At 47.0% G+C, this 14,099-nt stretch overlaps 1 protein-coding gene and 1 pseudogene across 1 annotated transcript in view; one reads left to right on the forward strand and one right to left on the reverse strand.

The window, feature by feature from the left end:
* Positions 1-6,763: 6,763 nt before the first annotated feature.
* NID1 (nidogen 1) overlaps positions 6,764-14,099 on the forward strand; it is a 93,473-nt gene continuing 86,137 nt past the window's right edge. Inside the window, exon 1 of the mRNA XM_065894201.1 lies at positions 6,764-6,988. Coding sequence (XP_065750273.1) covers positions 6,764-6,988 — 225 coding nt within the window. The remainder of the gene's footprint in view (positions 6,989-14,099) is intronic.
* Positions 13,224-13,782, reverse strand: LOC136136550 (charged multivesicular body protein 1B2-like; annotated as a pseudogene).

The raw sequence follows: 14,099 nt of genomic DNA on the forward strand, positions 1-14,099 counted from the left end.
ATATATATCGTTGCTCCCAAAGTCCACCTCCTCAATTTGGGATGATTCGTTGTCTACTCAGGTATTCCAGAGATGCAGGGTACATCAAGTTGACTGTGGAGATTTAATCCGCTGCTCCTGAGGCTGCTGGGCGAAATTTCCCTTTCTCTTCTTTGTTCGCACAGCTCCGGGGGTTCAGCTTTGGATTTGGCCCCGCCTCTGCGTGTAGGTCACCTGAGGGCATGTGTTCTTCGCTCAGACAGGACGGGGTTAAAGGAGCAGCTGCTTCGGGGGCTCTGGCTCACTCAGGCCAGGGGGAGGGAGGGGTACGGAGTGCCGGGTGAGCCTGCGGCGGCAGAGGCCGGCGTGACGTTGCACCAGCCTGAGTGGCCTCTGATTTTAATTGGAAGGAAAACCTCAAGTTCAACAAACAAAATTAAAACCAGTGGGTAAATGGGAATTGGAGGAGTTTTTTGTACCCTCTAAAATAATTCCATGAAGGCAGTTGTCCATTTTGTAGAAAGATAAACTATCCAGAGAAGAAATTACAATGCCCAGGAGGTACCGATTCTAAGCACAGCATCTAAGCACTAAGGAAATGACATGTAGCCCATACCACAGAACTAGATTGTTCAAAGAACTTCTAGTTCAACGTATTTTTTTTTTTACTTTATTTCCGTAAGTATACTTGATGTCATATGGAAACATGTTACAGTTTTTTTTTTTTTAGAAAAATCTGTTCCCCACTCACTTTGTTCAGTGGTTAGCTTGTCTCAGCATCAAACGTAGAACCAGAGGCTGAATGGCGATGATTGCTTAATCCAATTCCAACAAGGACATTTTTCACAAACATACTTTTGTAATTATTTTTCATCTAATTAGCTAACACAAAGTAATGAGTCCTCGTGGTCTAACGACCTTCTTGCTGTGACTGAGTACAGTCAGCTACAGTGAACTACATTATAATCCGTCAATCCTCACAATTTATGCTGAATTTAGTTCATTATGCAAATTTCATGTTAATTTCGTTACAATAAAGTTTACCACAGGGAAATGGGCCCTTATGAAGATTTATTAACAAAAGAAAATTAAGAAGAACTAATACCTTTACTTGCACTTGACTCAGATTGATATTGATATTTAACAATCTTAGGCCATGAGTGTCATCTATCACAAGTCACTACTGTTTTCAATGAAACATACAATATTAAAAATATTTGCTATTCTCTCATAGAAACAGAGTGTAGAATGGTGGTTGCCAGGGGCTGGAAAGTGGAGGAAATGGGGTGACACATTTTCAGTTAAAAGATGAGTAAGTTCTGGGGATATAATGTACAGCATGGTGACTATCTATATTCAATACTGTGTTGTAGACCTGAAATTTGCTAAAACAGTTGATTTTAAGTGTTCTCACCACACACACACAAAATGCTAACTATGTGAAATGGCAGGTGTGTTAATTATGATAATTGTGATAGATGTGTTTATTACATGATTATGGTAATTATTTCACAATGTGTATGTATATCAAATCATCACATTGTACAGCTTAAATGTATACAGTTTTGTCAGTTATATCTCAATAAAGCTAGAAAAAATCATAAAGGTGATTAACATGAAAATCCATTATTGGAATATGAAAATTGTGAACTGCAGCTGAGAAGCCATAAATATAAGCTTTTTGGATTAATCTCCTAAGTTTTCTGTAGTACTATCTTGGGATGAACATTGTCTTGGAACATGACATAGTTATAAAAATACTCTGACAAATTATTTTGGAGGGATAAAAATATAGAAGCAAAATGGTATGAAGTGAAAAATTTGAAAAACAGTGATTGGAAATGGAATTAAATATATGCAGATGCTTTACAAACCCTGAAAATGGGAAAGATAATAAGTCTTTATTAATAATAAGAGTAATAATTCTGGTGCTTAAGGAAACATTACTAATTAATTTTACTTTAGGAAAAAAACAAGTGGAGAAATCTGGCAGACACCACTTTAATCAACTGATCAAAGTTAACTCCAGTGTTAATGTCCTTATTTTGACAACTGTATTGTGGCTATGTAAGAGAATGTTCCAGTTTTTAGGAAATATACACTAAAGTATTCAGAGGTAAAGAGACATCATGTTTAAAATGTATCCTCAAATAGTCTAGATAAAAAATGTGTGTGTGTATATCTATCTATTTATCTATAGAGAGAGAGAGAGAGAGAAAGGAGACAGAATTAAAGCAATTACGGTAAAACTTTAAGAAGAAATCTGGGTGAAGGGTATATGAGAACTTTTTGTATTTCTCTTGCAACATTTATGTAAGTCTGCAAATTACATAAATCAAAATAAAATATTAAAACAACAACAAAAGGCAGGTTATGCTGGAGGTCTGATGTTAATGAACCAGCAAACGATCCGGATGAAAACAGGATGTAGAAATAGGAGGATTAAACTTTATCCTGAAAACTCTGGTATCTTCCAAACCAAACACATCGATGGACATAATGTGTTTCCCCCGAGTACTTTTTATCCAAATCTCCTTTGAGAATACAATAAATTGAGCACCAAATCCTGCTTGATTCTCATCCTTTGGTAGGGATGGTCACTTAACTTAGGATATCCTTATAACAGTTGAGCTTAAGTTGTTTAAAATAGCAATCACCTTATTCATGAGTTAAGTGAATTCCCCTGGAATTGAAACAAACACTGATACGCTGAACTCTACATGACATCTGGTAAATAAAGGAATAAATATAGCCATATGTGGTCAGTAGCCAAACCTCACAGGAGAGTGAGATTATAACAGACGTCTCCTTCAGTGAAATAGACAACTGAGCTGTTCTTCCACTCAGTTGCCTGGACATTTGTCTGAAATAAGCCAAATAGAAAAGTTACCTTGGCTTCTTATAGGTATAGCCTGCTTCCTAAATTTTGTCTTCTTGCCTTATCCCATCACAGCAGTCAATGAAAGAGTACATGTCTCAAAAGTAGGGTTTAACTTAAAGAAAAAAGCACAAACAACTGGCATAGTTATTTAGTTGTGGGTGCATATTGCTACTGCAGATATCAAATGTTTTTGTTTTTTTTTTTTGCTGCGTCGGGTCTTAGTTGTGGCACTTGGGATCTTCGTTGCTATGTGTTGGCTTCTCTCTAGTTGTGGCGTGCGGGTTTTCTCTTTCCTGGTTGTGGCGCACGAGCTCCAGAGCGTGTGGGCTCTGTAGTTTGCTGCATGCGGGCTCTCTAGTTGAGATGCGCGGGCTCAGTAGTTGTGGCACGCAGGCTTAGTTGCCCTGTGGCATCTTAGTTTCCCAACCAGGGATCTAACCCGCACCCTCTGCATTGGAAGGTGAAGTCTTAACCACTGGACCGCCAGGGAAGTCCCTCAAATGATTCTTAAAAATACTATTGAATTCTCAAACTGTTGACTTTTATTAACGTGCATGCAGCATCGTGGTAAGCTCTGTGAACTTTGGAAAAGAAACAGAATAACTGATCCTCGCCCCAAAGAGCTTATATCTGGGGAAAAAAAACCCCTCAAAAAACAACTAGAGAAAAACATCTAGGTATTAAACACACTTAGAAAATGACCAGAGCAAAATATGAAATTAACTATTCTATGATGAAGATTATGATTACACACTAAATGTTGAAACTATAAATTCTAAAGGAGTGGCTGGCACCTGGCCCACATTGTCCTAACGGGAGGCACAGCATAGATGTCATGTCCCCTGAGCACCAGGCCACGTGTGGTGAGTGCAGGGCTATAAATAGGAAATGACAGATAGTTTACAGTATATACCAAACTAACTTAAGCAAGACTATACTAATGAAATTAGGGAACAGAAGCATACATAAACAGAGCGTGAACATTGTGTATAAACAAGGGAGCAAATATGTTTTGTGGATGGAAATTGAGGGAGAAAGCTCTCCTTCTACAGAAAGGCAGGAGGGTGTGGTAGAAAGAGTATCAACTTTGGTTTCAGATACACTGGGGTTCAAATCCTGGCTCTTCCACTGTGTGAAACTGGGCGCATTAACTTTTGCAGATCTCATTTTCCCTACATCTACTATAAAGCTACTAGCTTGTGCAATTGTTATTAGTATTAAATTCGATGCTCCATAAAGCATCTAGCAGAAGCAGCCATTCAACAAGGAGCATCCGCTGTTGTTCTCTGTGTCTCTGTTAAACATCCCACTGTGTTAATGTTGTGTCTGTCTTTCCCAATAGACTATGAGCTGCTTACAAAAGGGATTATGAGTTAATGGTCTTCGTATTTCGAATTCCTACTACAGTATTTGACACAAAGCGGATTCTTATTAATTGTGGAAATAATAAGAGTCATGAAAAACATACATTTAGATAATAATGATGGCTTAATATTAACTGAGTACTTCCTTTATGCTCCGATTCTGTGCTAGAAGCATTTCATGGATCATCTTATTTCATTTCCATAACAATTCTTTGTTTGTGGGAATGAACATCCCATGCAAATGAGGAGGATATAGAAACCTGCCCAAGTTCATAGGGCTAGTAAATGGCAGAGCCCAGGCCTCAGCCAGACTGGACTCCAAGCTACCCGCTGAGTGGAGAACAGCTCTTGCTCTGTATTAGCCGAGGAAAATTCCACCGACCAATAGGAGTTTCAGAAGCTGTCTGAGTACTAAAAAGGCAGAGAATTCGGGAGAGGGGGTGAGAGCATTCCAGGGACAGGCAGCGGCTTCAGAGCCAGCTCTGATGTGAGACAGAAGGTGGGATGGGGGTTTGGAAGGGGGTGAGTCTGAGGGACGGGCCGGATGGGGCTGGCTGAGCACACACTGGGAAAACTGGGGCCTGTGCAGGTGAGCACAGAGGAAGAAAGAAGAGCCTCTGTATGGAGTTCTCTCCGTTGGAAGGGGCAGAGCTGGGGCCCAGAAGCCCAGAGACGGGCGGTGCAGCAGCTGAGGCTACGGATGGCATGGGGTAGAGCAGGAAGTCCTTCTGGGGCAGGACGGAGGCTTCAGGCTCCGGGCGCTGCAATTCTGGGAGGGAACTGAAAGAAAAGCCGCTGGATCTGGCAGCAGACTGCAGGCAGGCAGCGTTAGGTGCTCTTTAACATCAAGAGAAACAAATGTAGCAATAATGACTCTACTTGGTGTAGTGGTGAAGGGGGAACCAGACCACCCTGGGTCCCGGGCAGGCTTGCAGCTGTGTGACCTTAGCAAAGTGATTTAAACCTCTCTGGGTCCCTGTCTCTCTTCTGTAAAGTGGGGATGGTTTCTGTCTCCTAGGGGTATTGTGATTGCAAAACGATGGTGTATTTCGTTGGCTTTTTCTTCATATTTTCTACTGGACTCATGCTCCTTAAACATTATACAGAACTTGCTGTTTATTGGGAGAATTCTCCCAAACTGGGTGCCAGGTCCTTAATTTTAGTGGGCAACAGGCAATGGGGGATACCCTGTTGACCCCTCCAGGTTAACAGGTCTGACATCAAACACATACCCAACTCCCAACTTCCCAGCTCCCATTTCCTGATTTCAAAAGGCAACACATGTTTTGCAATCCTCCAGGCTCAAAACCTTCCACCCAATTTAAACTCTTCTCCTCTCCCCCCATCCCCCATATCAAATTTATAATCAGGTCTTATTCCTTCTTTCACTGTAATGCCTTTTAGATTCATTTCTTCTCGGTTTCCACTTTTCTTTCCTCATCCCTATGTTTTTTTTCTTTCAGCGATCCTCTGATGACCTCTGTGTCTCTTCTTTCAAACTAGTGCCAAATTAATGACCAACGGATTATTTCGGATACCACTTATGTCGCTTATCTCCCTTTGTCAAGAACTCTCAATAGTTCTCCTGTGAGGGTTAGAGCGAGTTCAAATTCCTAGGTTTAGTATTAAACTTACTTCGAACTGGAATTCGGGAATTCCTTTCCCGAATTCTCCACCGGGGGATGGCACCTTGAATCCACCCACAGCTCAGCCCTCCAGCTTCTAGAAAGTTCCTCCTGCAGCCCCCTGGTGAAATTCTATGCCTTCCGGAAGACCTGGTTTCATTTCCATATCCCCAAAGATGCTGTCCTTGACCAGCTATTCCATTCCCGATGTCCTTTATCACTTGGGGACTCCACCCCGCCTAACACTGTTATACACTCATGACTTTGGGGGTTGGACCCGACTTCTGGCCGAAGTTCCCATTACCAAGCATAGGCTCCCACACTCAATAACGCTGAAAGAATGGAGGGATGAGTAAATGGCCATGCTCCTGGCCCGATCCCTTCTTGCTGATCCTCAGCACCTACTCCTCCCTCTTCCTACCAGTCTGACCATGTCCGACCTCCGGACGCCACCAAGCAGCGTTGGGGTGGACTGTGTCCCCGAATCCAGGGCATTTCCGCGTCGCCCGATCTCCACGACTTAGCCCTGGGCCGAGGATAATGGTGCAGAGCCCGGCCATCTGCTCTTACTCCCGGAGGGGCCGTTCGGTGGGAACTGGGCTGGTTTCGGGAATAGCGGCCACCAGCGCCCATCACCCCGCGGGGAAGGAGGGCTACCCGGGCAGAACGGCTGGGGGATTAGGTGTCGCCCCTCGCCCTCCCCCTCGCGGCCATTGGGCAGCCTCCGCGGCGCGCCCTGTGGACGGGGCGGGGCCCTCCCCATCTTCCCTCGGTTCCCTCCCCTGTTTCCCGGGGTGGGAACCTCGGGAGGCGGGATACGCTGAGGGGCTGCCGAGGGGCGTCCGGTTACATCTCCGCCTTCCTCAGCCTCCGGCCGCAGAGCCCCTCGGTTTGCGGGACGGCAGTCCGGGAACATGTTGGCCGCGGTCCGCCGGAGCGGAGCTGCGTGGACGCGGGCGCTGCTGCTGCAGCTGCTGCTGGCGGGGCCCGGGGGCTGCCTGAGCCGCCAGGAGCTCTTTCCCTTCGGCCCCGGGCAGGGGGACCTGGAGCTGGAGGCCGGGGACGACCGCGTCTCCCCAGCCCTGGAGCTGAGCACTGCGCTCCGCTTCTTCGACAAATCCGACCTCAACTCGGTCTACGTGAGTGCGACCCCGGGCGGGAGATGGGGGCAGTTGTCTGGGAGGGCGCGGGGGGCTGACGCGGCGTCGGAAGGAAGGCCCGGGCGGGCCGGGGGCGCCCGCGGAGCCGGACGGACGTGAGCGTCGTGGGCGGGGACCTAGACCCGCAGGCCACCGGGGCGCGGGGTGCGGCGCTCGGTCTCCAAGCCCAAGGGGGCTCCCGCCTCCGCCCGGCCCGCCGACACCTCCTCGCCGCCTGGTCACTGTCGTCCGAGGTGCACTCGGGTCTGGGGAGCTCGTCCCGTCTGCGCCGCCCTGCGCGCGCTCTGCCCGACTCCGGGACACCGCGACCCCGGACCCCGGGACCCGGGCGGCGTTTCCACCCCGGCGGCTGTGGACCGCATCACCTCCGAGAAGTCGGTCCGCGTCTCGCCATTGTCCCCTGCCTTTTGGGGACAGGACCCGGTGCGGTTGCGACCAGGCGCGGGCGCGGGGCAAAGGCCAGAGCTGGGTTGCAGCCGGCGCGCGGGCCCTGCGACTGCCGTAGGTGCCGGGGCAGGAAAAGACCGCCAAACCGGGCTCGCCGCCCCGGGAATGTAGCCGACAGCCCCTGCATTTGTGTGTGTGGACTCCGGATATGCCTTGGCAATGATTCTGCTCTCAGTCCAGAGTTAAGGGCTGGGAAAGGGCGCCCCGGTGATCCAATTTCCTGTAGCCGAGCACTGTCACCATGGGGGGCGGGGGGAGGGCGGCCAGATGGGGAGCGGGACAGGGACCTTTCGCTCTCTGGATCCTTCTCTGAACTGGCCGGGCTCGGGGACGCTGTCAACTTGGTAAAGTCCTTTCGTGCCGCCGCCTGCCGCCGCCGCGCACCATGTGGATTTCATATAAAGCTGTGTGCATTCCAGAAGTGGAGGGAACAACGCCATCAGCGGCTGGAGCTTGTCCTGCCGGTGAAATGGCTGTGCTCGTCTTCTGGCCGGGGCAGATCTCGCCCGGGACAGCACCCACGTGGAGCTTGTCGGCTTTGCCCAAAAAGAATGAGTCCTCGAAGTCTCCACCGACAGAGGGTGTCCCCTTGTTGGTTGACTGCCCTGACCTCCTTGCACGGTCTGCTGTAGCCTGTAAAACCCTGTCTTAGGTTTTTAAATGCATAAGATGAAATCCACAGGATTTCCAAGGAGATCAATTCTGTTGAAAAATGCGTTTAAATATTTTTTTTAAATTGTATTAAGTAATATATGCGGTTTTTTCCTTCTAAACCGTATTAAATAGCAAGGTGTAACAGTGGATCCAGTGTACGATCAGCTAATGCCGGAACTTTCAAGGTCATGGGGACTGTAAACAATATTCAGAGACACCTACTGTGACTATAATGTGATAGGAGAATATCTGTGACTTCTGTTAGTGGCAAGGTCATTAAGTGCTAACACTACTGTGTTTTGTTGCCTACATTTATAATGGAAGGAAATGCTAAATACCAGTTACGGGTTACTGAAAATTAAAATGAAATTTCTTTTTCTCTCTAGCTTAACAGACCCACTGAATTCTATTCATGAACCCCTATGTTAAATTAGGGCCCTCCGCCCTTCTTTACTCGTGGCATCAGACTAACCACATTACGTTCTAAAGACCTAGAAAATCGATTGCTAAAAAGTGATTCCTGGGGCTTCCCTGGTGGCGCAGTGGTTGAGAGTCCGCCTGCCGATGCAGGGGACACGGGTTCGTGCCCCGGTCCGGGAAGATCCCACATGCCGTGGAGTGGCTGGGCCCGTGAGCCATGGCCGCTGAGCCTGCGCGTCTGGAGCCTGTGCTCCGCAACGGGAGAGGCCACAGCAGTGAGAGGCCCGCGTACCGCAAAAAAAAAAAAAAAAAAGTGATTCCTGTCAGTCCACACCTTCTGAGCCAATCCGGGTTTTTAATCTGCATTTCAGTGAGAAAGACTCCCAGAGCTCTCTTTGCATCTTATTTCTGTGCTTCAGGTTGGGTTCCCAGGAAGGACTCTGAGATGGAGATTAGCAGGTAGGTTATTTCATTAGGGTGAGCTTCGCAGATCCACAATTGTAGAAGGGAGGGCAGTGAAGAAAGATTGAGCGGAGTAGTGGAGCTGCAGTGCATGCAGGCCAGCAAGGGCATCCAGCCAGTCCCCTGGGAGCTCTGGGGGTGGGATGGCCTTTCAGAGCTCTCTCAAGTCTCCTGAGAGGGATGGACCTCCATGTCCTTACAGTGATCAGTGATTCCATAAGGGCTGCCCTGGACCCGGGTGTGACCCTCGGGTGAGGCAGTTTTTTCCACGGAGGCAGTTATCGAAGAGGAGGGCCGAGGACTGCATTCCCAGGAGCTGAATGAGGATCTGGTGCCACATCACAGCACCCACCACTATTTGTAGTTTTGTAGATGCTGTTTTGAGCTGATGGAAACCCTCACATGGCCCTGAGTGAAAGGGTGAATTGACAGGAAGTGTGAGCATGAACTAGATGGTCTGTACTGTTCTGGGCATTAGATTAAGAAAATCAAAGGAAACCCACTGAGAAGGAAAGTGATTATTGGATGAGTATATCTACATGTGTCAGGAACTTGCTAGTTTTATATTATTTAATCCTCAAAACAACGTGCCCCCTTTTCTTCAGATGAAGAAATAATAACAATAATTAGTAATTACCCAAGGCCATCGCATCAGTTAAAAATACCCAAACTAGGGCTTCCCTGGTGGCGCAGTGGTTGAGAGTCCTCCTGCCGATGCAGGGGACACGGGTTCGTACCCCGGTCCGGGAGGATCCCACATGCCACGGAGCGGCTGGGCCCGTGAGCCATGGCCGCTGAGCCTGCGCGTCCGGAGCCTGTGCTCCGCAACGGGAGAGGCCACAACAGTGAGAGGCCCGCGTACCGCAAAAAAAAACCCCCAAAAACCAAAAAAAGACCAAAGTAGGATTTCAGCCCAAATCTGTGTCTGACTCATAATGCTTTCAAGCATCAGACCTAAACATGTGATGGACCCAAGGGAGTGCTGTGAGTTAGAGTAATGAGGAAAGATTTTACAGAGGAGGTTACATTTAAGACTTGAAAGACAGGTCCATTTTCAGTAGGCGGAGGGGGAAATGGAGAGGCCATTCATGGTGGGAGGTACTGCAGGGGTAAATGCATGAGGATGGGAACAAGCTTGGCATATGCTGGGAAAGTGAGGAATATGACCCCACTGGAGCAGAGTGTTTTTGTGGGCATAGGAGGGTTCAGTCTGGGATAGGCAGTGGGGTCAGGGGATAAATGTATCAGTTAGCTCTTGCTGTGTAACAAACAGCCACAAAAACGTCAGTGGCATATAACTATAAGCACTTGTTGCTCATGTATCTGGAATCTGCAGGTGGTGGGCTGATTTAAGGTGGCTTCAGCAGGAGCAACTGGGATGATCTGGTTCTGCTCTGGGAGGTGGTGGGGGAGGGAGGTGTCTCAACCTCCACAGCTGTTTTGCCTAATACGGTTATTAGCCATGTATAGCTATTTTAAATTAATTAAAATGAAATAATATTAAAATTTCAGCTTTTGAGTCACACTAGCCACATTTCAAATGTTCAACACCCTCACTAGTGGCTAGTGGCCACTAGATTGGACAACGCTGCTGTTGAATGTATCCATCACCACTAAAAATTCTATTGGATGGTGCTGCTTCAGAGGGCCAGCTTAAGCATGTCCTTTTTCATGGAGATGTCAGAAGCATAAAAGAGTAAGTGGAAATGCATAGTGCTTTTCCAAGCCTTCCCTTGGGTCATGCCTCCTAACATCTCAGGGACTAAAGCAAGTCTCATGGCTGAGCCCAGGGTCAATGGGTGAGGCAAGGTCATTCCCCCCCCCCCCCCCCCGCGCTGTGGTGGTAACAGGCATGGATACAGGGAGAGCTGAAGATGTGGAGCCAAACGATGCAATACATTACATGGAGGGTCATGAAAGACGGCTCCTGGAAGGTTAGTGGTTGCTGGGTTATACTGTCTGTAGCTGGTCACAAGGCATGCCCGTCTTTAGTAAGATAAGTCTGGCAGTGGTTTGCAAGACAGCATGAACAAATGGACAAGAAGAGTTTGGGAGCAGGAAAACCAGTCCCATAAGTTACTGATTTATCAGATATGCAGGAATTAGAGCGTACAGGAATGGGGCAAGGAGAGGAGCCGGTGAACCTGAGTTGATCTAAGATGGTTGCATCAGCAAGATTTCTGACCAGTCACACATGGAATGCGGAGGAGAAGGCAGGGAGGGAGAGGTTCTTGATCTTGAGGCGGGAGCGAATGATGAGATGGTTGGCAGAGCTGACTTGAGTGAAAAGGCATTAGTCCAGGTTTGACTCGGTGGTGTAGAGACCAACAAGGGGACCAGAACATGGAGATGCCCTGGAGCTTGTAGACCTTCAAAAGAGCAGTTAGGTTGGAAGGTGAATGGAAGCCTTGACACTGGTTTACGAGGGGAAGTAGGAAAGCAGGGAACAAGCTGAGAGCTGGGTTTGGAGCCCTTGGAAAGGGTACGATTAGTGATGACCCAACTCATCAGTTTTAACAGTGCGGTCTGGGGACTCCTGGGCGTCCTGGAGACTTTTTCAAGAAATTCACAAGGTCAAAACTCTTTTCCTGGTAATAGGAAAACGTTGTTTGCTTTTTATACTCCCATGCTCTCATGTGTATATAGTGGAGCTCACTAGAGGCTACAGGATATATGATATCTACGTGTGTTGTGATATTTATCACAACAGATTGAGTGTAGAAGGTAGGAGAATCCAGCTATCTTCCATTAAGCCAGACATCAAATTGATTTGCACAAATGTACAACAACGACACTTCTCTCCCTAGGTACTTTTGGGTTTTATTTTCTTTAAAATTATGTTAACATGTAATGAGTTCATTATTATTTAAGTATTATAAATATTTAAATTTTTCTCAATTTTAATTTCTGGTATGATAAGTATTGATCAATATAACCTATATAAACATGAGATTCTAGGGGTTCTTTAATAATTTTTAAGAATATAAAGGGATCCTGAGACCAAAATGTTCAAGAGCTGCTGATTTGATGGTATCTAGACATCGTATGCCTCTGCCTTAATTTGAGAGCAGAGGGTATTGCTGGGGAATATTCCATGGTGGAACGAGGGGCCATCTTGGTTTCCTAACTTGATCCTGTGGGCCATTGCATGATAAGATCTGATTCTCCACGTGGAGTAATCTCTTTATTTGTAAATCAGCACAGTCCCAGCGATGAAACCAGTCATTCTTTGGACCCCATCCTGAGTAACGAGAGGAGAGTGGGCCAGTGTTTAAATCTAGTACATGATTTGATTACATATGATGTTATTCATGTCTTGATTCATAAACATGGAGAAATGAATTAGTTATTGTTTAATAAGTTCAGTTTGGGAAATAAAATTCTTTATGGCTATGAAAAAATAATAAAAGGATATCCTTGGAAGCAAAAAGATTGTATACTGCTCTCCTGATGCATCTCCTCATCTCCCTTCCTCATGACTGTCTGTCTGTCTGTCTCTCTCTCTCACACACACACACACCACATACATCTTCCACAAACTGATTTTCATTATACCACTTACATATAGGAATCTTTCCTTAAGTAAGGTAAATTTAACTCTTAAGATCTTCTAATGTTCTTCCTATTTTTACCCTACCTTCTCTGCCAATACAGGCCACTGACTTTCTTCAAAACTTGCTTCAGGGACTTCCCTGGTGGTCCAGTGGTTAAGGCTCAACATTTCCATTGCAGGTGGTATAGGTTCAATCCCTGATCGGGAAGGCGCGGCAAAAAAAAGAAAGAAAGAAAGAAAGAAAATGTTGCTTTATTCCACCAACCTTACCAAGGAATTCTTTTTTAAAAAATTATTTATTTATTAAGGCCGCACTACGTGGCATGTGGGATCTTATTTCCCTGACCAGGGATCGAACCTGCACCCCCTGCATTGGAAGGCGAAGTCTTAACCACTAGACCGCCAGGGAAGTCCCTCGTGCTAGATTTTTTTTTTTTTTTTTTTTGTGGTACGCAGGCTTCTCACTGTTGTGGCCTCTCCCGTTGCGGAGCACAGGCTCCGGATGCGCAGGCTCAGCAGCCATGGTTCACGGGCCCAGCCGATCTGCCGCATGTGGGATCTTCCCGGACCGGGGCACGAACCCGCGTCCCCTGCATCGGCAGGCGGACTCTCAATCACTGCGCCACCAGGGAAGCCCTGTAACTTACTCTTTCTTGATCATGCAGACAAGCAGGTCTCTTAGAGTTCATCCTGTTCCATTGAAGCAACACTTGTGCCTATAGAACCTACTGACCCCGTGGTAGTTGCATTTGACATCAAGGCCAGTTTCATCTGCCATTTCTAGAAGCAACATATCCACTTGGTTTTGTGGTATATTGTTAGGGTTGTGGAGTGACTCATCGTGTCTTCCCTTTGTTGCGTTTGAACTATCAGCATTTCCAGTTGGTGTTTACACGTGTCCATCAGGACAAACATCTTTTCATGGAGGTTCATACCCCTCCATGTAGCATCCGCAGAGCCAACCAACGGCCGTGAACTTTGTCACCTTGCCCGTAGTCTGAACTCCTGCTGCCACAGCAGGAGCCCCAGCGCTCACACTCCAGAAATTAATTGCTTGTTTCCTCTGGTGGATTGCATTTTCAATGTGTGTTCTTGCCACTTCTGGATTGCTCTTCTAAACGGCCTTTTTAATCTTGGCCTTTCCAGCCTTTTCTTCTCTCTCATATTTCTTGGCATTGTTGTTAAGTTCTCTGACAGCAAACTACAAGTTAAATAGGTGTTTCTCCATATTCGACATGGTCCCGTGACTTTTTTGGGGAGGCGCAGGTTTGATGGGAGGGTACATGCAGCCCCGTCCTAGTCTTGAGCTGCAGGCCGGCCTGGCTCCCTGAGATTGTGTCGTATTCCTCTTGACATCACTCGTGGACCTGCCACACTTACTGGCACATAGGAAGTTTATCGTTAAGTCCAGGGCCACCACCCATGGTTATGCAGGTGGTTTGCAGCACAAGGCTCTGACTGAGGGGACAAACCGGCTAAAGTCCAGCCCTCAGGCCACTCACCAAGCCCTGAACCTCAGCATGGGCCTGGGGCCATTCAGAGGAAGGGGTACTT

Source organism: Phocoena phocoena, chromosome 16 (assembly GCF_963924675.1).
Source record: "Phocoena phocoena chromosome 16, mPhoPho1.1, whole genome shotgun sequence".
NCBI lineage: Eukaryota > Metazoa > Chordata > Mammalia > Artiodactyla > Phocoenidae > Phocoena > Phocoena phocoena.